This window comes from Monopterus albus, unplaced genomic scaffold, assembly GCF_001952655.1.
Source record: "Monopterus albus unplaced genomic scaffold, M_albus_1.0 scaffold92.1, whole genome shotgun sequence".
Lineage (NCBI taxonomy): Eukaryota > Metazoa > Chordata > Actinopteri > Synbranchiformes > Synbranchidae > Monopterus > Monopterus albus.
This window is the reverse complement of record NW_018127972.1, coordinates 738,147-763,446: the sequence shown is the minus strand read 5'-3', so window position 1 is coordinate 763,446 and position 25,300 is coordinate 738,147. Positions and strand designations below refer to the sequence as shown.

Below are 25,300 nucleotides of genomic sequence, written 5' to 3'. Positions count from 1 at the left end.
CACAGTAATAGTAGAGATTCTTTAAGTCGCCAAAATGATTCAGTTGAGAATAGCTGAGCAGAAATATGTGTTTAGTCTTTGCAAACATTGTTTTCTTTAGCCACCATAATCCACTGGTCATACTAGACCAGGTACCAGCTGATTTGGCAAAAGCTGGCACTGTCTTCATCTGGGTGTGTTTTATGGCTTGTATAAGTTTTTAATAGAAGGAATGAATTATCTTCTCTCAAAGGTTCCTTGACCTAGTATTTTTATTTTCATTCCAATCCTCTCTCTCTCTCTCTGTGTGTCTCTTAGCGGTAACACACTGTCGTTTCATTAGACTCAGTCCAGCTAGAAAGTCAGTTTTAACAAACCAGCTGATGGTCACGGAAGCATGTGCTTAATATAGCCTACCATTTTACTTTGGCGCGGATGACAACACACCTGGATTATTAATTAGCAGAAGGCCTGTGACGCAAAGCCTCATGTCCAAATCGTAAATCATCGCCCTTTTCCGTAACTTCTCTCGCCTCCAGAGCCAGCGGTGCTGCTTACGTCGCCGCCGCCGCAGCAGCAGCAGCAGCAGCACCTCTCCGGCGGAGCTGAGGACGAATGATTATGGCGTCCGTCATTCCCATTCTCTTGCAGTCCATTTGAGTCTCTCGCCGAAGAAGCGAGCAATACAATGGAAGGACATGTTTTTCCCGACCAAGAGCAGCTTTTACAGTTTCTGAGGAGGCTCAAAGAGGTTTTCGACGTGTGTGACGAGGATGCTGATGGCTTCATCCGGGTGGAGCACTTGGTGGACCTCGGTCTTCAGTTCGGCCAAGGAGACGAGGTGAGCAGATGTAACTGACTGGATGACTTAGACAAACATATAAAAACTGACAGACTTATGTCTGAAGATGTTATGTATTTAGCAAACTGTGCTCTGTCCAAAGATATTTTGATAAGATTGATTAGTAACAAGTGGCGACTGACAGACATACAGGCTCCAAACAACAACCGAAATGTCACACAGTATTTAGCACAGTGGCTCATTTACGCAGACATTAGCAGGGAATTTGCTGAAAGGGTGCGCTGCTGTATGGCAGATACATAACAAATGCCTGGGAAAGTCCTGTCATGTTTGCTTCCTCTAAATTCACATAGGTTAGCCGTCCGGTGAGGCTACAGAGAGAATGGGACTGATGGCTGCTGGCTGTCACCGCGGTGTAACGACCAACTAACCAGGTTACAGGTCATTTCACGTAGCTTCAGCACCATGGACAGCTCACAGCCAGTCCCAGGTCCACAGCACTTTCCATGGTGCTGAACCTGAGGCTAGCAGAGGCGCCAGGGCTCATCATTTATCATTTGATTGCCTGCACCGTGTGGTTCTAGCCTATATTGTCTTATTGCCACAGCTTTAAGATTTGGAATCAAATATAGTACCTGTCTCCTTTGGATTTTTCTGTTCTATGTTTTTTTTTTTTACTCTGGCTGAAAGTCTCTGTGACATGGCCAGTGTGTCTGAAGAGCTGCTTTTAAACATGCTCACACCAATTATCAGCTGTTCCTGTTCCTGGGTTGTTCAAAGAGTGAAGGTGTCTTTGTACTGTTATGTGTAGCATATACATATGGAGAAATACATTGTGAATGAGGATGAAGATAGTTTGGACTAGGTCCGATTCAGCGTATGCCTTGTAATTGTGGATGTAGCCTAGTGTGTGTATTTTATTCCTTTCAATATGCCATGAAACCCAACCAGCAGAAACTTTGCAGAGACCTTTACAGTGACCAACACTTTATTTTATTGTTGTGCAGCGTAGACTCTTTTTTATAACTCTGCCTGTGTTTACATTAGACCTAACAGCAAATGTTTCAGAGGATGCTGGTTCTGGTTCTGGCTCAATTGCTTCCCACTGGTCAATTCAGCACCAGCTCACTGCCTTTAGCACAAGAATGCTCGGCTGTTTGTCAGTCATATATAAAGTGGGCTGGTGGTTTGATCAGCTCCTGTTCATGTTCTGAAACATTTTTGGCAAGACACTGAATCTCAATTGCTTCCCACTGGTCAATCCAGCACCAGCTCACTGCCTTTAGCATGTGAATATGTTTGTAAATCAAATCAAATCAAATTTATTTATATAGCACTTTAAAAACATCCAGTTGACCAAAGTACTTTACATGGTAGAATAAAATCACAATAAATAACTAAAATAGAATAAATAATATCAGTGCAAAAATTAAAACAGCACAATAACTCAGACACACATTCAATAAATTGAAATTAAAAATGCATCAGGCCCTACTGAGCATTAAAAGCCAAGGCAAATATGTTTTAAGCAATGATTTAAAAGTAATCAGGCCAGTAGCTGATCTAACTTTAAAAGGTAGACTATTCCACAATTTAGTGGCAGTAGCAGTAAAAGCATGGTCAGTGGGTGAATGTGAGGCAAGCTGTAAAGTGCTTTGGTGAAAAGGGCTGTATGAATGAGCTGAATCATCCATAAATACACAATCAAAAAAATGTTTCAATGGGTTCTCCTTTCGCAACTGCGTGAATACACAAAAACATAAAAAAGTTGTTTGAATGTACCTGTCACCACAAACCTGAGCTCCTCTGGCCACTGGCAGTGTCTGTGGGTATAGCCCTGTGTTGTATTAGTGTCATTGGTGGCATCAAGGTGCTTCATGCAGGTGACAATTCTCTTCTCACCCCTACAAGTAGTGTGTGTCTTTCTCAGCCTCAGCTCTTCTACCAGAGGCCTGGGAGGTTGAGGGTTCTGCACTGTACTTAGCACTGCACTGTTCTGGACAGAGAACTCTGATGTTGTTCCTGGGATCAGTTGGAGCCACTCTTCCAGCTTAGGGCTCACAACCCCATGGGCTCCTACCATCATGAGAACCACTGTGGCCTTCAATTTCCACATCCTCTGCAGTTCTTCTTTCAGTTCCTGGTACTTCTCCAGCGTCTCACAGTTCTTATTCTTGTCGTTGCTGTCACTTGGCACTGCTATGTCTATTACCACTACCTCCTTCTTTTCCTTGTCTACTACCACGATGTTTGGTTGGTTGGCCAGTACCTTCCTGTCTGTCTGGAAGTCCCACAGGATCTTTGTCCTGTTATTCTCCACCTTCTGGAGAATAACAGGTTCCAGGTTCTTATTTCTATTCTATACACATATACATGTCTGGCTTCCAGGCTCCAAGTTGATATTCATTCCCTGCTGGAAAAAATAAAGCCAGTGGGAATAAATTTTAAAACGTGGTACAAATTATGAAATGATTAGCAATAATGTAAATGATGTATCATAGCACAATATTAATAGTAAATGGAGTAAAACATGAACTTCTGGTTTCACATAAGGGACATACTGTCAGGAACGACGCGTGATGCTGCTGAAAATATATCATGGGTGAACTCATTTAAATGGCCAGACGAGGATATGTTGAACAAAACCATCTCCTTAATAAGAGCACTAACGCAGAACAGGAAAACAAGACAAGACATGGTGTAACACAAAATGCACTTCAGGTCGGTAAAATAGTCCAAGATCAGAGCCAGCAAACACATCAAGGGAATCCAAAACGCGTTGTCCAAAGGTAAGTCCGTTAAGCCAGTACGCATAGAAGCAATCCGAGGTTAAAGGGGCAGGCAATATGCAGTGGTCCAAAACAGAAATCCAGGGTCCGATACTGAGACGTCAGGCAAGAAGAAATGCTGGAAAGTCAGAGCTAGTGTCTAGAACAATCTGGCAGGGGACTGGTGGGTGAAGGCTGCTTATAATGCGGTGCAAACAGGTGCAAACAATCAGGAGCAGGTGAACCTAATGTGAGTGATTAGTAAAGTAAAAAGACCGAAACGGAGGTGAAACAAAAACAGGAAGTAAGGTCAAAATAAAAGCCTGACAGGAAGCAGCGGAACCGAATCATGACACATACAATAGCTTACTTTATATGCACGGAGAGGACCTTATACCTGCTGTGTGGGAATAACTCAGGTTATTTAGAGACTGCTGTGTTGAGCTAGAAGAGACACAGATTGAACCCAGTGGAGAAATGGGAATCAGTATTAGATGAGGCAGGTTTAAGTTGCACTCATCAGTCAACATAAATAATATCTAACAGTGAGTGTGAATTTTCCTTTGAGCTGTCATGGCGACTGAGCGCCCAGAACACCTCACTAAAAATAACTCAGCCTTGCTAAAAGGATGCTACTTCTTCATATTCCTCCTCCCCTCCTGCACCTCCTCTCATCTTTGTCACCATGGCAACGAGAGCTTCACAAGAAGTCTATGGGCGGATTGGTTGGTTATTAAATAATGGAACAGTCTGCCTAGCTGCTGAAAACAGCCTGTGAGCTGGTGCTCTGCACCAGACCTATATGTACATTTGTTTCATTTGGGAAACAGTGTTCTCTCCAAAGACACACACATAAACATCACTTTCCACAGGGATTAGTTCACCACATCTTTATTTCTCTGTTTACTGTGCACCACACTGCTGCTACAGTACTGCATGCACACACATATTAGGGGTTGTTACCGAGGATCAGAACAACGGTTTCATTTTAATTACATTAGCATATGTATAGTTTAGATCAGTCTAATTACACAGTGGCTTTTGGTGGGTCTTTTATGTGTGTTAAGGGTTATTCCATGTTTCAATATCACAACAAAATAAAATAAAATCTTTTTTTGGGGGGGGTCAGATAGTTTGCGTCCTGGTTGTGATGGGTCTAAAGGAATCTGAGGGGTCAAGCCTGTTTCTGTCCTGATAGGTTGCTGAATCAAACCAGGCAGTGATGGATGTGCAGAGAACAGACCCGATGATTCCTCTGTATAACTTTATCAGCAGCTCCTGGGGCAGGTTGAGCTTCTTGAGCTGGTGCAGGAAGTACATCCTCTGCTGTGCCTTCTTGATGATGGTGTTGATGTTGGTCATCCTCTTTAGATCCTGGGGGATTGTGGAGCCTTGGAACTTTTAGGACTTCACTGCCGGTATAGTGCTGCTGAGTATGGTGAGGGGTGGATAGAGTGGTGAGGAGCCTTCTGAAGTCCGCTGTTCTCTCCACTGTTTTGAGCATGTTCAGCTCCAGGTTGTTGCGTCTGCACCACAGGGCCAGCTTTTTAACTTCCTGTCTGTGTGGCACCTCGCCTCTGTCCTGAATCAGGCCAATGATTCTTGTGTCATCTGTGAACTTCTGGAGTTTAATAGAGGGATCCCTAAAGGCGCAGTCACTGGTGTATAGAGAGAACAGCACCAGGGAGAGCACACATCCCTCTGGGGCACCGGTGCTGATAGTCCAGGTGCTGGATGCAGTTTTCCCCAGTCTCTTTGTCAGAAAGCTGGTGATCCACTGACAGTTGAGGTCAGGCACAGTGAGCTGGATCAGTTTAAAATGGAGGCTGGGATGATGGTGGTGAACATTGAGCTGAAGTCCATAAAGAGCACCCATGCATAGGTCCCTGGGGAGTCATTGGTAGAGATAATATGTATTGCACCCATGAGAGCCACGAGAAAAAGTGATTTGTGATTTAGTGTTATGTAATTAACACTGATTTGACTTGTCTCCTGCAGGTGAAGAAGTTCACCAGCTACCTGGATCCAAATGCTCATGGGAAAATCAACTTCAAAGATTTTTGTCATGGAGTGTTTGCTATCAAAGGTAAGAAAAATAAGTAGATAGATAGATCATTATAGAGGGTGGCACAGTGGTGGGGTGGTTAGAGCTGTCACCTCACAGCAAGAAGGTTTCAGGTTCAAGCTGTAGTCATGAATGCTGCAGTCTTAATGTCTTAATACATTAACAGGAGTTTGACCCAGAGCCCAGCCCAACACAACAAGCAGGTGACCACAGTGTGGTCCCTGGCAGGGTTGTCTCATCACATCACAAACATAATATAATAATATCACAATAGTAGTATAATAGTATCACAAAATGCAATAATGTCAATGCAGTGCTTTATCAGAATCAGAATCGGCTTTACTGGCCAGGTGTGTTGGACACATGAGGAATTTGACTCTGTCCAGACGCCGTCCAGAGGGGAGGAGTTCAAACAGTTTGTGTCCAGGGTGTGAGGGGTCTGCAGTGATCTTCTCCACCTCCTTTTGACCCGTGAGGTGTACAGGTCCTCCATGGAGGGCAGACTTGTATTGATGATCTTTTCTGCAGACCAGACTGTTCGCTGAACTCTGTTCTTGTCCTGTTTGGTTGCTGAGCCAAACCAGACAGTGATGGAGGTGCAGAGAACAGACTCGATGATTCCTCTGTCAAACTTTATATTAGATATATTACTTTCTTTCTAGTAGAGCAACAATACTCAGACACAGTTGTTGTGCTGGTTTATCTTCATCCTGATTCAACACATTGGAATAAATAACATCTTTTGAAACCAGTTACTTTTCTCATCAACCACACCAGGACTATATCATTTATTCAGTGCAGTCATAATTTAATCTCTTCTGCACAGTAATGTTGATTATAATATCCTACATGTTTATGATAGTTTTTGTTTATTTCATTAAAATTTCATATCATGGTGAGTGATCAATTGGCCAACCTGAACATGTATTTGACTTTCCCAGCCACCCGCCCGCTTCTGCTCAGTGGAACATGTTCACATGTCTTTCCTTCTGCAGCCGACTGCTCAGCTCCTCTCTGTTGCTGCTACTGCTCTGACAGCATCAAGCAGTGCTCAAACATGCTCAGTGTTATAAAGTTTTTCCATTATAGCAACCTACTGAAATGTGTCGAGCTGTGTAACACTCATCCTAGGTTCTGTGTTTGTTTCCACTGCTCTTTGCCTGCTTTGGGGTTTGTTCCAGTAGATACATTTTGGCACTCCACAGGAGGGAGTACTAAAATCAAGTTCCAGGGGCATGAGCAGCGAGGCGTTGGGTGCTGGCAGAGCTGTCGTCCATGATTGGTTAAATGTCAGCGTCTTCACACCTTAACTATTATCCTTACAAGCACAAAACACGCAATTGTTGGTTTATAGGTAAACAAGTTGGTTTAGTAAGTAAGTTTAAATAAGTTAAACTGGAACTTCAGCGAGTGGATCACAGGCAAGGTAGTGAAGACTTCACATGTCTGCAAGTTTGTGTTCTGCTTGGTCAAAGTACAGCTATGTGATCAGTTGCTCATACAGCTGCTCATTACTCGCTGACTGTGCTGCACTAAGGAGCGCTGTCATCCTTGACTCACATGCTCTGCACAGCTGCGTGTGTGAGGGGCACGACCCCACCCTTGTCTAAAGAGAAAGAAATACTGTGGAAAAGCAAAGCAGAATAGACTGCATCAGCACGTGATGTTATGGGAAGCATGGGGTATACGGTTCATTGGGTTCCAACAGTGGAAATGCAGCTTTAGTTACAGTAGTTGTGGTTAACTACTTGTTGTGTGTGAATACAAATGTGTGAATACAAGTAGCAGCTGTGAAGTTATTCAAACTAACTTAAACTACAGAGGTGATAAGTTGAACACTTAAATAACACTGTAAAAATAACTCTAAACCCACATAAGGCTCACAGCTATTTACTCTGTGGTCAGTATATCCATTAAGATAGCACATCTCCACTCTTTGTCCGGTTACAAAAGCTGCCGTCCCCCTCTCAGTGGTGGTGGATTTATAGTCACTCTGTGTTAAGAGGACATGGTCCTGAAGTGTGAATGCAGTGGTTCAAAAATGAGTAAAAATTTGTCAAAGAAACTTGAAACAGGGAGACCAGTTTGATTGCATTAATAAGTTAAAGTGTGCCTAAATGCTATTTTAGAATTTGAGAAGTTGGCAAATGGAAGTAGGTGTGTTTACCCTCCATTATAGCCCTGCATCTGAAGCGCAGGTCAGACCGGAAAGAAGTATGGTTGTAGCAAACTATATTTTGATTTGTTTCTTTGCCCTCCTCTTTCTTTCTTTCTTTCTTTCTTTCCATCCTCACAGGTTACGAGGAGATACTGAAGATGGCTATGGGTCCCCACAGTGCTACCTCCAACCAGCCATCTGTTACTGATAATGGATACATTTACCAGGTACCATCTTTGAGTCTTCATTCTGACTTTGGAGTGGATGTATTCTCAAGAATCAGAATCAGAATCAGCTTTACTGGCAAAGTACTGTATGTTTGAATACACAAGGAACTTGACTGCAGTACAGTGGCTCTCATAGGCAACAAGATAAATAATGTGCATTCAAATAGGAGTAAAATTAGGAAAAAGAAGGGAAAACTATTTATTAATAAATGTATATACTGTACATATACTATATACAACGAAGAGCAGATAAGTATGTCCAATGGATATATTGACAGTTTGTTGCACTGATTGTGTTTCCTGTGATCCTGTTATACAGGCAGACATGGATTAACTATTCATAAGAACAACTGCACTGGGGAAGAAACTGTCCTCGTTTCTGGTTGTTTTGGCATACAGTGCACTGTAGCACCATCCAGAGGGGAGAAGATCAAACTGTTTGTGTCCAAGATGTGAGGGGTCTGCAGGAATCTTCTTTTGCCCTTTGTGAGGTGTACAGGTCAGGGCAGGCTGGCACCCATTATTCTTTCCGCAGTCCAAAAAGTGCATTGGAGGGTGTGCAGAGATCAGATTTAATAATCCCCTTGTAGAACTACATTAGCAGCTCCTGGGCAGGTTGAACAATCATGGATTTGACAGACAGAGAAGTAGTATTGGCTTCTTTTTATTTCTCCAGAATGTGCTGCCAACTCCTTTCTATCTTTTTTTTTAAAGATGTTGTGTCTCTTTCTTAGGCTGAGACACTTCCTGTTGCTCAAAGTTTCTTCCTGCCAATAAGAATGTAGTGAGTTGATGGATGGGTTGGGGGCAAAATAGTGCACTCTGGGACCTGCCTCTGTGCAGGGCCAGACATCAGATATGAGCCCCAGCATTTCTGTTTCTGAAACAATAGAAACGTGCAAACCTTGGAGCGATATGGGTGCACTATGGTTCCTGGTGGCAGTGGAATGATAGTATATGTGCCAACCCTGTGATACAATGGGGACCTGTATCTCATCTCTCACCCAGTGTCCACTGGAATAGGCTAAACCACAGCTACCACAACCCTCTATAGGATAAGGGCTATAGATAATGATCTTGCAGTGCATTACTTTTCGTCTCTGCTAGAGATCAGCTCAAGTGAACAGTTGCTTAGTTACAAGGGAGAGCGAGGGAGTGATAGAGATGGAGGTGTGGCTTTGTCCCAACTAAAGCATTAGTGTGTTTTCAAATGTGAACGACTGAGCTGCAGTGATACAGCAGTGTGTATGTGAGGAATGCTTGTGTGCAAGCTTCAGGAATACAATGGATCTTTGTGGATTTTGGACCTGCCTTTATGATAAGAGATGCTGTATGTATATTTGGGTCACACACACACACACACACACACACATGCGTGTGACTGGTGGCTTGGGACTGAAGAGGAAACACAGGACACTGACTCTTCTACTGACTGTGGGTGTGACAGCTGAAGCTCTTACCATTCTTACTGATACTTGCAATTTGGTATGGCTCTTTGTGGGTTCACACTAGTGTTGTGAGTTATTCAGGCAGAGTAGAAGTCCTCTGGTGAGGGGAGAGATGAGTGGTATTATTTTAATCAAGTTCATAAAAGTAATTTCTTCCAGTTCAGCAATCCCAGTATTGTATATTATAATGGGGTGGCACATGTAGCCACGTTACAACTGAACAGTGATAGGAGCGGCAAAACTAACATTCATAAGCTTCTGCATAATCAGTGATTTTCTGCATCACATTTTTGATTTAGTTGTTAACTCCACCTGTGCCCCCTTAATGTTTTCCTCTGAAACTCCCCTACTTCATATGTTTTTCAGTGTACAGCCACTTTTAGAGAATTTGCTGTCTTAGATTTTTTTTTATTTCTCATTTGCTCTTTTCTTTTGTATATAGTTCTGTTTCTTTACCCACCTCTTCATCTGTATAACTGATGAATGAAAGCTACACAACAGCCCCTCAGAAATCATACCATGTCTGCTGGACTGTGTGTGTGTGTGCCTTTCTACACACCAATGCACAAACCAAAGTCTGAAGTAAAAACAAAGGAGGAAAGCACCTGACGTTGCAAATGAAAATCTTGTGTATGTAAATGTGAGTGAGAGGGTGTGTACCTTCCAGTGGCACCTCAGCTGGGTGAAGCCAGACAGGGACATGTTTCATTAATAATAACACACTGCAGTGTTCTACTCCGTGTCACACAAATCAACCCCAGGTCAAATGGTAGCGGTGCCATGTGTTATCAGAAGTTCAAAACAATGTTGTTGAAGTACTACTGCACTGCTGTTTCAGATGAGAAATCAGACCCAGGTATAAGAAAGAACCTTTTCAAAACAATGGGACTCTGACTTTGTCAAATCACAACACAAATGCTTTATATTATTCCAAGCTCAGCAAGTTGGTCGCTAAAATATTGACTCTCAAAGATAAGCCTAATTTCGGATTTTCCTGTTTTTTAAGAGTGAGCAGCAATGTGTGATGGTCCTCTGTCATCTGTGTGATGTGGACCTTCTAAGGCTGCTTCATCATATGTCCAGTTCAATTGAAGTTCAGCTGTGGTTCACCTGAACCTGTGTTTGGTTTAATATGGCACGCAGTTTTGTTTTAAACCCTGAGTAAGATCTAGTTTATTGACCATTATTTGAACACTGTTCTTAAGGTAGATGACAAATGCAATATATTGCTTGCTTGGCTCTAGATCTTTTGCTGCATAGGATTGATTTGTGATAAAGCTCACTGTGCTCTTTGGTAGACATTAACATGCTGTATGCAGTTTATGGACCATGATACAAAATGTCTGACCATACTGAAATCTTGCCATCACTACCCAGTGCCTTTTATTTTTTGGGCTTTTGTCCAAATGTTACAACAGATAGGTTTTAACTTGATTTGAAGCTCAAACAGTTTTTTCTTTGTACTGAACACTGCACTACGGTACCTTATACGCGGTGGGTAGAGTTGTTACTAGTCAAGGCAGTAGATGTAGATATGTTGATATGCTGTTTATGTTTATTTTTCTTTGTGTTTGTAGAATGGTGAGACCAAGTTAGGGCCTCCTCTTATCATGTGTACGCGGCCCTACCCAGAATGCAGCGTATACAGTGAGGGTTGTGGTGCTGATGGGGAGTGTGACATGGACAGCAGCACTGAGAATGCCAACAGTACTGTCTCTTTGAACCCAGCTCAACAAGACAGGTCAGTCACAACATCTGAGAATGGGCCTTTATTAGGGCTGGTTAGTGCCTGGGAGAGGATGTGAGCGTGGCTTGTATTGTCAGGAGCTTGATTTGAGCATGTTATTAGATTTATTTGCAACTGTTAAAACACTTAGAACACTTAAAGTTCATTGTTTTTTGTGGGCCTATTTTTCATCAGTCATTGCTGTTGTACTTTTATTGCAACTCTAGTAACCGGATCAGCTCAGAGTCGGCGTCCGTCATCTCTGGTGAGGAGCAGTTTGAGGACTACGGGGAAGGGGAGGATGTGGATTTCACTCCTAGCAGCCCCTGCCCTGAAGATGACACTCGAACAAATGGATTCTCAGACCTGGGATCCTCACTGCCCTCCAGGTTGGTGGTCAGTTAACCATAGCTTCTTTCAGATCTGTGTCCATGTTCCATACTGCATACTAATTCTAACTATTTGGTGTTTTCACTCAAGAAAGTGCAAAAAAGATTTTCCACAGTACAACTGACAAAGAAAACAAAAAAGCTGCCCCTACCTACAAAATATATAACAAATTGTAAACAGAGGTGAGGAACATCTTAAAAAACAAAAAACTCAAGGTCTTTCTTTCTTTCTTACCGACATCTGTTGATATTTTAATCTCGTTATATAGACACTAGATGGACAAAAGTATTGGGACACACCTCTTTGCTACACCCATTGCCACAGGTGTATAAAATCAAACACCTAGCCAGTCTTTATTTCCTAACATTTGTGAAACTAAATGGGTCATTCTGAAGAACTCAGTGACTTCAAGCGTGGTGTTGTGATAGGACGCCACCTTTGCAATAAGACGGTTTGTGAAATTTCATCCCTGCTGGATATTCCAAGGTCAACTGTAGGTGGTATTACTGGAAAGTATAAGTGTATCCATTTATGACAGTTCTGAGCTTCATAGATGTTAAGGCAGAAGAGTTGCATTGAATTGCATACAATTGTACAGGTGTACCTAATAAAGTGGCCAGTACGTGTATAAAACTCCAGGCTGTGTAGAAGAAAAGAGCAAGATGGAATGGTGGCACAGTGTCCAGACTTTTTAGATGAAGAGTGAAAGCAAAGCCTCAGAAAACCAGTGAAGTTCATGGGTATGGGACAGGCGGGAGGTCACTGACCTTGACCTTTGTCCTTTGACCACCAAAATCAAATCAGTTCATCCTTGAGTCTAAGTGGACATTTCTTCCTCAAGGAATTCCTGGCATACTGTGTTCACAAGAATCATATATACATATATATATATATATTGTAATTGCAGTGCGGGCCAGACTCCTCAGAAGATGCGGCAGCTGTGTAACAGCGAGCTGCTGGTCATCTACTGTTCTCAGTGCTGCAAGAAAGTGAATCTACTCAATGACCTGGAGGCTCGACTTCGAAATCTCAAGGCCAATAGGTAGAACACACACAACACCTGAAAACATAATCACAAATGCTGAGTGGCAGCAAACAGGGTGGCAAATGACAGTGGAGTTAGTGGTTGAAGTAGTACTAATTGTTTTAGTTTAGTAATTGTGTGTGTGACTCAGTTTATCACTTGTGTTTCAGCCCTAATAGAAAGATTTCCAGCACAGCATTTGGACGGTGAGTGACCTGACCTTAATGCTAAGAACCTTTTGAGATAAAAATCCATCTTTGAATGTGCATGTGGATAGAAAGGAGGGACTACTTTAACCCACTGCAGTGATGGGCTCAGTATTTAGCAGGGTGATAAATAGAATCCTATAAGTGGACACATCATCATCATCATCTTCTTCAGTTGATAATAATACATTATTTATGGCTCAATGTGCCTTCTCCTTCCTGCAGTCAGCTGTTCCAGGCCAACCACAGCGTGTTTGGGTCCAGTCATGGCAGCAGCACAGAGGATTTGTTCACAGACAGCATTGACTCCTGTGACCTCGACATCACAGAGAAAGTATAAACATACACAGGCTCACACTTTCACTTACTATACATTACTGAAACCAGGATTTTGGTAAACACTTACTTAATTCCATCACATAGTCCCAGTCCACTATGTTATCTTAAAGGCATAGTTTAACATTTTGGCAAGAATGCTTATGTTTAATGACCTTGTAGTTTCCTGTTGGTGGTGCAGAAGGTTGTGTTACATGTGTTCAGATATTAGGAATATTTATGATACAAAGCATACAAAGCCAAGCCTCCTGCATGTGTTGTAGGGTGTGATGAAAGTCTGGTTGTCTCCCTCAGGTCAGTTATCTGGAAAAGAAGGTGACAGAGTTGGAAGGCGATAGTCTGGCCAACAGTGACCTGAAGTCTAAACTCAAACAGGAAAACACACAACTTGTCCACAGGTGGGGAAAATACACACACTCCTTTATCGTCCCCTTATGACAAATTTTCATGAGACTTTTTTAAGGTTCTGTATGACCTCATCCAGGATTCATACAGTCCCATTGTGGGAGAAAAGATAAAGAAAACAGAAAACCAATTTTTCACCCAAATAACTCATCATTCCTTTGTTATTTTTTTTTTCAATGAATTGGAAAACTTTACTTGTTTAAGTACAAAAATGAGGAACATTGCCAAATCTCAGCCTCTAACACTCTGACCACAGGCAGTTAGTTTATTTCAGGGAATTTATGCTAGGATCTCTGGATTTCTTCATATGGCAGATGTTCACAATTAGTTTTTAGAGTTTTTAATGTGATTATCTGAAACTGAATTCAGGCAGAGGGTTGCATTTGCAGTAAAGAATTCCTTAGTAGAGGACAGAAACATGACTGACTTGCTCTTGAGATACTTTGATAGATACATTTATAATAACATAGCAGAGATTTTGGACAGAAGTGTAGTGACAGCTGAGATGGAGAGTAGCAACTCAGTCCTACCATTTTAATAGTAGTTACATTTTTGGCAAGTGTAAGATTTCACTTTATTAAGCATAACACATTGGGTTGTCATCACTTTAAACTAATGCTGTACATGCTGCAGATAGCGCAGACATTTAGAAAAGTAAAGATCATATAAGAATCCAGTGCAAAAGGATGACCATGAAGAAATATCCTGAACATCAGGAAACAGCTAGGAAGGAAATCCTTTTTACAGGAACTCCTAAACAAAGATAGGCACACCGATTGGGGAAAAACAACAACTCAGATTAAAAATGCTTAGGTGATGGTGAAGGACTCTAGAGTGAAGCTGTAGCTTCTCTCTTATTGGTTTTAGTGTCCTTATGAATTCACAGGTGGTGAGGTTTGTGCCAGATGCTGTTCTGTGTGTAATGTGTGCAGGGTAGAGAAACCAGATGTCCTAGTAGTGCACCCTCACATTTTCCACGTTACTGATTAACCTAATTTGTTTATTTGCTCTTGTAAATCACATGACATGTGATTTACTTACTACTACTACTACTTACTACTTGTCAGACATGTCATGTAATGACTGGTTTTCTCAGTCCCAGAAAGTGGCGGAATCTTTTCCAGGCTGATTTCTCTTTTCCTGCCTTGGGGGTGATCTTTGCAGAGACCTCTGTCTTCTCCATGGGCTCTTGATCATGGAGGGCATTGGGGAGGGACTCCTGGGTCTTGCACAATCATTACATGACATGTCCGTCAGCCAAATTATATTTTTTCATGTGCAAAAGTCAAACTCTTTCTTTTTGTGCAATTCACAGACACAGTGTTACATTCACAGTAACTCTAAAAAGAATTAAGATTCAGGTCATTACAGGGTCGGTACATTATTGTAAAATATTGCTTCTACTATGATCCAACAATGTCTGAGAATGCAAAATAAAGTGTTGCATATTTATTACAAATAAAATAAACAAAATTACAAATAAAGATTAGTCATAAATGCATGAAGAAAACACCACAAACAAACAAGCTATCCAGTGTTGTTAAATATCAGTCACATTCATGTTATAGAAGTCAAATGAGGCATATTTTGTTTGGTAAATGTCTGATATTCACACAAGGAGATGTACAGTTGTGGTAGAGTTGAAATAAGAAGGGACGTAGACTACACACAGTCACAGTTAGGGACTAAAAACCTACAGTGTTGCACTTTACTAAATAGAACAGCATTTAATCTTTCCCAAGCAATCCTCAAAACGTTACAAAGTAATACCTAATTATTATTTTTTTCTTATTGGTTACATACTTGACACATTTACAACTGGCTAAATATGAATGCAACACTTGCAGAACATTTTCTGAATTTAAAGAGATTTTTAACATTTAAAGTGCAGTACAATATTTTCTATTTTCTTGTAAGAAATGTCGAGTTACATGTACTTAACGGTGCCCTGTGTAGTTTTTGGCCACTATAGTGTTATTGGGCAAAGTTCTGGTGTGAGAGTTCCCAATATGTTGTTATGTCCTGGACACAAATAATGACTAATGTGCACACGCACGAGTTTGTAGTGATACAATACACTTTCCTGCAGTGAGATTCAAATGAATGCACCAAGCAATTTACTGTAGCAATGTGCCCACAAACGTCAGTGCAGATGAAGGCTGCTGACTTTTCTGCAGGTCTCTGTTCACCCTCTGTTCCAACACCCGACAGCATAACATCACCTGAACTGGCCTGAAATACTCCGTGTGATCATCATCCCATCCTACCACCTCTCATATCAGTCCTTTACAAAGATGCCCAAATTTATGTAGCCTGAACCCTGGTGTCTATATTTCTGTCACAGTGCAGTGCTGCTCTGATGATGCCTCACTGACAGATTTTCTAATTGTTTTGACTCGTGTGTGTGTGCATCCCAGGGTCCATGAGCTGGAAGAGCAGGTGAAGGATGCAGAGGCGAAGGCAGATCAGAGTTTGGAGGAGGAGACAAAGAGGCACCGGGAGGTGTACAGCAAGATGGAAAGGGACAGGAACATGCAGATAGACCTGCTCTGTAACAGGTGACCTCATCAGCACGAAGCAAACCAAACTACAAATGTCAGATTTGCTCCCAGACACTGACAAAGCGATGGCTATCGGTCATTGTGTTGGCAGCGGTATGTTATAAAGTTGGAAAGATATTCACAGATTTGAAGTTTCTGGATCAATAGCGAAACATTGCTAAAATACAAACGATGCCTTTTTTGTTTCATAGTAATGTAAATAAAAAGCTACAAGCTCATTTTAATCCAAATGAGATGTCCTCTAAGACTGAAAAGAGATAGGCCTACTACAAAATACAAAATACTCAATAAATTTACTCTTACCTAATATAGTGTTACCAAAATTACTTCACACATCAACAGCCATCTGCTGGTTATACTACAACCCTTCGTTAGGTAAACCTAGTTTTTGATGTTTTGTCCCTACCAGTGTTGAGACTAAACCTGTTTGGCTGTTTTTATGAGGACCACCTTGAGTTTTAGACTTTGGGAGTGAGGACATTTTGGCTGGTCATTCACTTTCTTACACACCTTCAGGGGTTGCTAAAGGGTTATGACTTGGTTTCAGGGTTTGTGGTTAGGCATCTCATTGTAAGGATAGAAGTTAGGGTGTGGAGCTAGGGATTACATTATATAAGCAAGTGTCTTCGGAAAGGAGGACAAATGTTTGTGTGTGTGTGTGAATACACAGGCTACATCATTTAGAAGAAGAGAATGGAGACATGAAGTTAAACGTGTGCAAACTCAAGTCTCAGACAGAGAAGCTGGATCAGGTGAGTGTGAACCACTGAAAAGATCATTCCAGATCATTACAATGTTGGCATTATTTTTTAATTTATTTATTTACCTATTTGTTTTTAGTTTTTCCCCTTGTCCCTATCAGTAATAATACTGAAATGTAAATAATGGCTGAGATCTGGGAATGCAATGACACTGCCAAAACAAAACAAAATAAGACAAAAAAAAAAGATAATCAAGATGTCTTCAAACCCAGGGGTTAACCAAACTGATTTGTTCAAAAAGAGAAAGTGGTGAATTTGCTTGTCCACTTTCACAAATGGTGTTCTGCTGTCTTTCCTCTGTAGGAGAAACAGAGGATGACAGACAAGCTGGAGGACACTAGTCTGAGGCTGAAAGATGAGATGGACCTTTACAGGAAGATAATGGACAAGCTCTGGCATAATCGCCATGAGTTTCAGAAAGAAAAAGAAGCCATGCAGGAGGTAAGGCACTCTGGAGGCTCCCTGTGCAGGTACAACCCAGGATGGGGGCAAACCTGTTAGACCCAAGAAGTCGTGTTCTGTAGCACAGAAAGTGTGACAAAGAATAAGGCAAAAACAGGGTTAATATCAGTTTGGCATGTCAGGGATGGAGACCATTAAAAGCATCCATAGGGCTAAATTTTGACACAGATGTCTTTCTTCCTGCTAGAAGTGGAAGTACTGTATCTGGCTAATGTGCATATGTCAGCATGCTAGCATTTCAATTTTGTACCTTTGCACTGAATTATTCTGGCTGTAATTTAGAGTCATTCCAACTGACTGCAATGTTAGTGTTTTGTTGTCCAATTAGGAAAAACCAGTGTGTTTTCCTGTGTTAGCAAATTAAATAATTTTGCTCGGTGTTGGTCAAGTTTATGTCATACATAACACACCAGTCCATGTAGCATTTTAGTGAAAAGTGGGGAGCTGGTTCAACTGTCAAAGCATAACATCAAGTACTGTATGTAACATTAAATGTGATGCGGTAGTGGCTGGAACATTATACTGTATCACTATGACTGGAAAAAACACTCCTCTGTATAATTTGCTTGTGTTACTTCAGATATATCCATTACAAACAATGTTAGACATACAGTACGTATGCATATCTCTAAAATGTAAACCTTTTTGACATTGTGTTGATGCAGTTCCCCCCAAAAATATAAATCTCTATATACATTAAGCTACCTGACTGCTACAGCTGCCTCTGGCTGTTGTGACCACATATGATGTAGTTTCAGAGACGGGGCAGAAGGGGTGAAGAGGAGCAGAGGGAGAAGAGGAGGGGATACTGCTTGAGTTTGTTGTGACTTTAACTTCACCCTTAATGGTGGAACAGCATAGGGAGAAGTTAGTTAATACAGCTTTAATTTCAGCCCACCGTTATCTGGTGGTCTATTCTATTGGATAACAAATGGGAACCCACGTTGGATGTAATGCTGGCTGGCTTACACTGACCCTACAGTGAAGCATGGTGGTGGCAGCATCATGCTCTGGGGTGTGTCACAGCAGCAAGGACAGGGAGACTGATCAGAACCAAGGGAAGGATGAATGCAGCCAAATATAGAGAGGTCCTTGAAGAAAACCTGCTCCAGAGTGCAGAGACCTGAGACTGGAGTGACAGTTCACCTTCTAGCATGACATTGACCTGAAGCACACAGCCAAGACAACACTGGAGTGGCTTCAGGAGAAGTCTGAGTGTCCATGAGGAGCCCAGACAAAGCCTAGACATAAACCCCAGAAAACCTCTGGAGAGACCTGAAGAAGGCTCTTCAGAGAAACTTCTCATCCGATCACACAGAGCTTTAGAGGATCTGCCAGGAAGACTGGGATAAACTGACAAAGTTCAAGTGTGCAAAGGGACTTACCCAAAAAGACTGGAAGCTGTAATTGCTGTCAAAGGGGCTTGTACAAAGTCCTGCGTTAAGGCTTTGAATATTTTGGTAAATTAAAGAATTCAGTTTTAGACTTAATAAATTTGCAGAAAGGTCTAAAATACGTTTTCACTTTGTCCTCATGGATTATCGAGTGTGGATTGAGTGAAAACATTAAAGTGGCCATGGCATGTTCATTTCAAGCCATTTAATGTTTAATCTTGGGTACTTCTAGATTCGCTTTCTACCCCTCATAACTCCAAATAGCCTGCAATTATTTCAGAACAATAAAATCAGACAAGCTTTTCCTAAAAATGGGAGGATAGTTCATGAACGTAAACACCTCCTGCTGCTGGTGTCGTGTCAAAACTGGACAGCACAACAAACTGCAACGACATTAATTAGAATTTCTCCTCCATAGATTGGTAAACAACGGTATATGTACCGATGAAAAGTGATGTGTAACACTCTAAACAAAGCAGGTAATTGAGAAACCCCATATTTTAACTGGTGCAGATATAGTAACTTCTCCAGCCTTACAACAATTCTCTCCGACGTTACAGAAACAAGGCATTAACATATAACATAGATGCAAAATTTTTTTTTTTTTTTTTTTTTTTACTTACCATTAAGTCCCACACAGTAGTGGAAACATCACTCCATTTCAAGTAGCTCCAATGTCAGTAATTCCAACAGGTAGCGTAGGGCTGACAATAACATTATGGATTGTTAATCTGCTCGTTAACCAGCAACACATCACATGTGGCAGACACACTAGCATCAAGCAGTCAAAACAAACAGGTACCTTGTTCCAGGGGAATCCAGTATTGATGAGCTGATCAGTCTCCACTGGCCGGCGGATTGTAGATTGGACCCGGTTTGGTAAAACAATGAGTCCCTGTACATGAACATTCCTGGACATGCAATAACCCCAGGCCCTGTATCCTTCTCCACATCCTCTGGTCACAGTGCAGCAGCAGGTAGAATATATCCACAAAACTGTGCACAGTCGAAATATTCCGCTTTTACAATTGCAGCAGTGGATGGCAGGCAAGCTCACATGAATGTGCAACTACCTGGAGATTATAACCATTCAAGGAGATCTTTATTTTGTTAGAAAAAAAGTCTCGCAAGTGACAGTGTGCGAGACTTGTATAAACAGAGTTGTTTCTGTACGGAAGTACTAGAACATAGGTGCATCTCTTTTTTTGAGCTTTAGGTCACATCTAAAATGATAATTCACCAAAGTAACATTGTAGATCAGTCAGAAAACAAGGAAAATCATGCCATGGGCCCTTTAAGTTATAAAAAAAAACAAACAAACAATCTATTGTACAGTTCAAAGCTTGCAAAAAGGTGAAGATGCTTGAATTCTTTCTGAAGCTGCTGGATAGAGTAACTGATGCCTACAAGGATGTGTGCTTCACCAATCTAGCCCTTCACTCATTTTAATGTAACATTTTATATTTACTGTTTACATATTTTCAGTATCTTTAATACTGTTTTCCACTTGCTTGTACTCACCTTTATTCTGTACTGTCCACTACCCTGTAATGTACTGTTTAATAGTAGCTTTTGGAGCCAGAGATTATTTCCACAACATGGAAAATAAATTTCCCAACTAAACTACTAATCTGTTCCCTGCAGCTCATTGATGATCTGCGCCGGGAGCTGGAGTATCTGCAGCTGTTTAAGCTGGAGATGGAGCATCCTGGGAAGGGCAAGGGGCTGTCTGAGTACAACGCCAAGACCAGGGAGATTGAAATGGAACATGAAGTCAAGAGACTGAAACAGGTTCATGTGCACAACCCATGCACTCCCAGTCATTCTTCTGTCCTTATGGGAATTTCACTTCTGTGTTTATTCCTGAAAGCTTTAGGTTGTGGTTCACTTACACTAAAGACCACACAAAATGCAAACTACACATAGGCTGCACAAAGCCTCACTAGTCTGTTGTCATGGATGATATTACTGGCCAATAGCAATTTATCAAAGATAAATTGGTATCAGCGCATTCAGTATGTCAACCAATACCCTACAAGAAATTGCACTGCAGCAAGGTATTTGAGGTAATTTAAAAACAGTTAAAGAAAGCACTGATATGTTTGCGTTCACACTGTAAAACATCCCAGTCAATCCATATCCCAATTCTTTACCAACCAAACAAGAGCACTCAGAAAGTGCATGTACCTCCACCAAGGTACAACATTAGCTCACTCAAAATGAGATCCAGAATAACTCAATGTATCCTAAAATCCTTAACTGGATCAGTTCCAGATCATCCTTTAGGATCTGATAGGCAGTTATACTGTGCATCTTACCTGAATACTTCAGGTTTCTGTCTTCATTACAGGCCAAGTTATGGTACAAAATATGCATTAAATGGGGTTTTCAGTGTCAACTTTAAATGGCCATCAGATCCAGATGAAATCTGGTCTGGTGATAGACAGTGTCATCCTACAGATGTGTCAAATTTTAAATGATTTTGATCATTTTTGACAGAGATATGCATTTTAAAAATTTTGCCCCATGTAAAAGAAAGATTTTGTATTCATTATTTTTGTGACATGCACTGAGGAAAGGTAAAGAGGACTTTGTTATGTTAGTTCGAACACGGCAATGAACGAGCAATAACGACGGACCCAGGTAGCTGACTTCGGTGCAAGCGGTGATAGGTTTATTTACAGTGTAACGTAAAGCGCAATAAACAGATAGGTGCTGAATGGAATTGAGTAGCCAGATGTTGATCTGTGGCAGAGATAAACAGTCAATGGTGTGATGAATGGTTACAGACCGGGCTGCGGACGCTGGGGTCACTCCTGAACTGGCCGTGGTTGAAGTGATGATGGCTGAGGAGACAGGAGCATGCATAGATGGTTAATGGAGACCGTGCATCGACCTGTATGGAGGAGACTGGTTGGGTTGAGTGGTTCCAGGATCCAGAGGAGAGGTCTGTAGAACAAAGGATGAAGTGCAGGAGCAAGGGGCAAAACGAATTGGACAAGACTAAAATATAACTGGAGAACTAGAGCAAACAGCGAGCAAAGGGGGCCTGAAAAAAAATAAGGATTGATCTGGCAAGGGAGTGAACAGTGAGCAGGGTATAAGTAGGGAGGAAACTAATAAGGTGCAGCTCGTGATGATCTGGGGAAGTAGGACAGGTGTATCAGATAGTGTGATCACGGTAAAGAAGCAAAACTAGAGTGAGAACAGGAAGAGAGGAAGGTGCAGCTGGGCAAACCTGACACATAACCTCCTTGGTGAAGATAATTAAAGGGGTCCTTGTCAAAAATGTGTGTTTTGTGTTTATGTTAAAAGTTTATATTTGCCACTGTATTGTTAAACTCTGCAGTAGTGATGTAGGTACCCTCCTCAAAGACTCAGTATTGATCAGGATCTAGTATTTATTATTTTCTATATGAGAAGTCATATACCACAGTACATGTGTTCAGTGACAGTTGACTAATAGGTGTGTGGGCAGATTTAACTGAAAACAGTCATGATAAATGTTATACAAAATTTGTCTCCTATAGTATATTTAGAGCCTTTAGTTACCATACTGACAGATTGTACTGCCCATACCACTGCTGCAGAAAGTCTCATTCAGAATCCCCTCTCAAAGGAAATGTTCTCTGTTTGCTTTATTAGGAGAACCATAAGCTCCGGGATCAGAATGACGACCTGAACGCTCAGATCCTCAGTCTGAGTTTGTATGAGGCTAAGAACCTGTTTGCGTGTCATACTAAGGCCCAGTGTCTGGCAGCCGAGATTGACAATGCATCCAGAGACGAGGTTAGTCTGCTGCTGGATGGATGGATGCAGTGCTAATGTTTGATGTGACTGCCCTTCTGATCGATCTCTAAATGTCTGTCTGTCTGTCTGTCTGTCTCAGCTTGTAGATGCTTTGAAGGGGCAGGAGGAGATCAACCTGCGTCTGAGGCAGTACATGGACAAAATCATTCTGGCCATTCTCGACCATAACCCCTCTATTCTGGAGATTAAGAGTTAAACACCACACACACACACACACACACACACACACACCTACAGTATGTATTAGTGTAGCTGTGGAGATCTTTCATTACCCAGCTATTAGCACACACCTTAAAGTTGTAATCCTTAGAAGTTCAGTCCTGGTTGATTTGGCTTCTCCCCAGTTATTGGTGGTTAACGCCAAGTGTAGTTTGACACCAGGTCCCATCACTTTGGGGGCAGCAAACACTTAGAATTGCTACTTTGTCAGAAATCCAACTGAAAAGCAACTGGTTTGTCTGTCTACAGTGCAGCCAAAGAAACCCACCTTGTTCAAATAAAGAAGACAGTCAATAATCAGCTTTTTCCCATAATGCTTTGATGCTGTGTGAGGAGTTACTTCTTGTAATGTTTAAAACTGATTAGCTGTCAATAAAGGCAGGCAAATGACAATGTCTTGTTTTGTAGATGCATTTTTAATGAACAGCCGCTGTTAGTAATATACTCTGTGAGAAATACATTGCATTTTCAGACTGTTTCTCAATAAAAGTGCCCCATGTTTCACTAGTTGAACACTTAATGTGAAGTAGCAACAGTCCGATTAACATTAACACAGCTGCAATATTGCATTAGAATGAACAGGAAAAAACAGGATCTGGCTTTATAGAATTTTGAGGATTATAACTTTAAACTGAAGCCCAAATTATGAATGTCCTAAATCGTCTTGCTACTCACAACTGCTAGCATTGCCCAGAAATGCAATATGTATACATGTCTTTCTATAGTTGTGAGGACCCTCTTTGACACAGTGCTGAACTGACATTTGTCCACACAATGGTAGAAAGACATTCACAACCACACGCACGCATACACAACTGCACTGTATATTTATTCCTCCACAACAGTCATTCTTCATATCCACTAGAACCAAACACCACACACTTACTGTCAGTGTGCCACAAATGTTTTATTATTGTACATTTGAAACTACTGAAATTTGGGGACTGGAAAAGATTTGGGGAAAACACATGCAAAGTACTTAGATACCCTTGTAGGCACGGTACTAATTGTTCAATACACAGTCTTAAAATGATTGATTACAACAAGGCTGTCACTCACTGAGGATCCAGGGTGAAACACAGTGTACAACAGACCACAGCAGTGTTTTGCATGTTTACTACAAACCATTTGCCAAAGCAATCTGTAATGTTTTAGATTTTGAAAAATCTTGGTGCCATCTTCCAGGCAGCCACTAGTTTTTTTTTTTTTTATTTCATGGTGGTATCATAAGCAGTTAGGGTTAGGGTTAGCTAACTTGCTATTCTTGGTATTTGTATAAACATTTCACTGTCAAAATCATAGTATTGTATAGCAAAGCTGAGCAGATTTTTCAAACCAGTTTACCATTATAGATGCAAATTTACTTAACTCATATTGTGTGGGAATGAATAGAAGCCAGTGTAAACATGGAAGGAGGAACACTTAAAGGAACAGTTGAACATTTTGGGAATGGCACTTCCTGACTTTCTTTGCAAGAGGTTCACAAGAAGATTCAACATCAATCTCATATTGTTATATTAAGTGTGGAGTTGAAGTCAGAACATGTTTAACTTATCTTAGCATAAAGACTGGCAACAGAGGAACCCAGCTAGCCTGGCTTTGTCCAAAACTCAAAAATTCACCTCTAATGTTCAGTAATTCATTATCTTGTTTGTTTCATCTGTACACACAGAAATGGAAAGAAAACATATAAACTAACAATTTGTACTCTTAGGAACTATTTCTTGATGGACATCAGTTTACCCCTTTAGCCACTGCTTCCGAGCAGCATCTCATGTGCCATGTAAAATGGACACAACACACATGAACACTGACGTAGGCCTTAGTGACACATTCTCAGGTGCTGCGTTTTTAGCTGAGATCAGCTGATTGTGTTTTTAACCCTTTAATTTGGTCTTCTCAACACAACTCCAGGCCTATGAATAATATATGCTGTATACTACAAATCAATTTTAGTAGTATTCAGAATGTTAATATCAATAACTACTGCATGGGTTTTCTGAATACTTCTCATAATAAAGGTACTTTAATATGCCACTAATTAATGTTATGTGCCAAATCTTAACCTGAACTGTCAACAACTGGGGCTGAAGAGCTGGAAACTAAATGTAACTTTTGGTGGTGTCTATAGAAAAACTCTAACCCTTAACTCAAGTTGTTCAGTCACTGGATTTGAGCTTTTTAAAAACACTGAGTGTGAGAAATCATATTTTACTGATATATTAATTAGGGTACAGTCCAAACCAAAAAAGTTCCTCCACAGGTGTGTCACAATGAGGAGAGCAGCTGCACTATATAACCCCAAATCAGAAAAAGGTGGGATGGTATGTAAAATCAAAATTAAAACTGAAAATAGTGATGTGTAAATCATCTGTGTCCTGTATTACATTGAAAACAATACAGCAGCACATTATTTGATGTGACACCTCATCAATTTTATTCTTTGTTCAAAGTAAACACTCACTTCAATTCTGATCCCTGCAACACATTCCAAAAAAAGGTTGGGACAGTAAAATATTTACCACGGTGTGATGTTGTCGTTCCTTTTCATAACACTTA

At 41.1% G+C, this 25,300-nt stretch overlaps 1 protein-coding gene across 1 annotated transcript; it reads left to right on the top strand.

Moving 5' to 3' along the window:
• The first annotated feature begins 396 nt into the window (after nucleotides 1-396).
• On the top strand, nucleotides 397-24,876 carry rab11fip4a (RAB11 family interacting protein 4 (class II) a). The gene is made up of 15 exons (XM_020608331.1): nucleotides 397-820; nucleotides 5,548-5,635; nucleotides 7,911-7,999; nucleotides 11,025-11,188; nucleotides 11,401-11,562; nucleotides 12,471-12,605; nucleotides 12,758-12,793; nucleotides 13,019-13,127; nucleotides 13,424-13,527; nucleotides 15,952-16,092; nucleotides 16,766-16,847; nucleotides 17,160-17,297; nucleotides 20,357-20,503; nucleotides 22,358-22,501; nucleotides 22,602-24,876. Exons 1-15 carry the CDS (start codon nucleotides 668-670, stop codon nucleotides 22,716-22,718), a joined length of 1,809 nt encoding a protein of 602 aa, XP_020463987.1. The 5' UTR covers nucleotides 397-667; the 3' UTR covers nucleotides 22,719-24,876.
• The last annotated feature ends 424 nt before the right edge of the window (nucleotides 24,877-25,300 follow it).

Excerpts from the sequence above, each read along its gene's own strand:
- rab11fip4a (XM_020608331.1), top strand. The coding sequence starts at position 668 with ATGGAAGGACATGTTTTTCCCGACCAAGAGCAGCTTTTACAGTTTCTG. Across the intron at positions 5,636-7,910 it reads TGGAGTGTTTGCTATCAAAG|GTTACGAGGAGATACTGAAG; the intron begins GTAAGAAAAATA and ends CCATCCTCACAG. Across the intron at positions 16,093-16,765 it reads ATAGACCTGCTCTGTAACAG|GCTACATCATTTAGAAGAAG; the intron begins GTGACCTCATCA and ends GTGAATACACAG.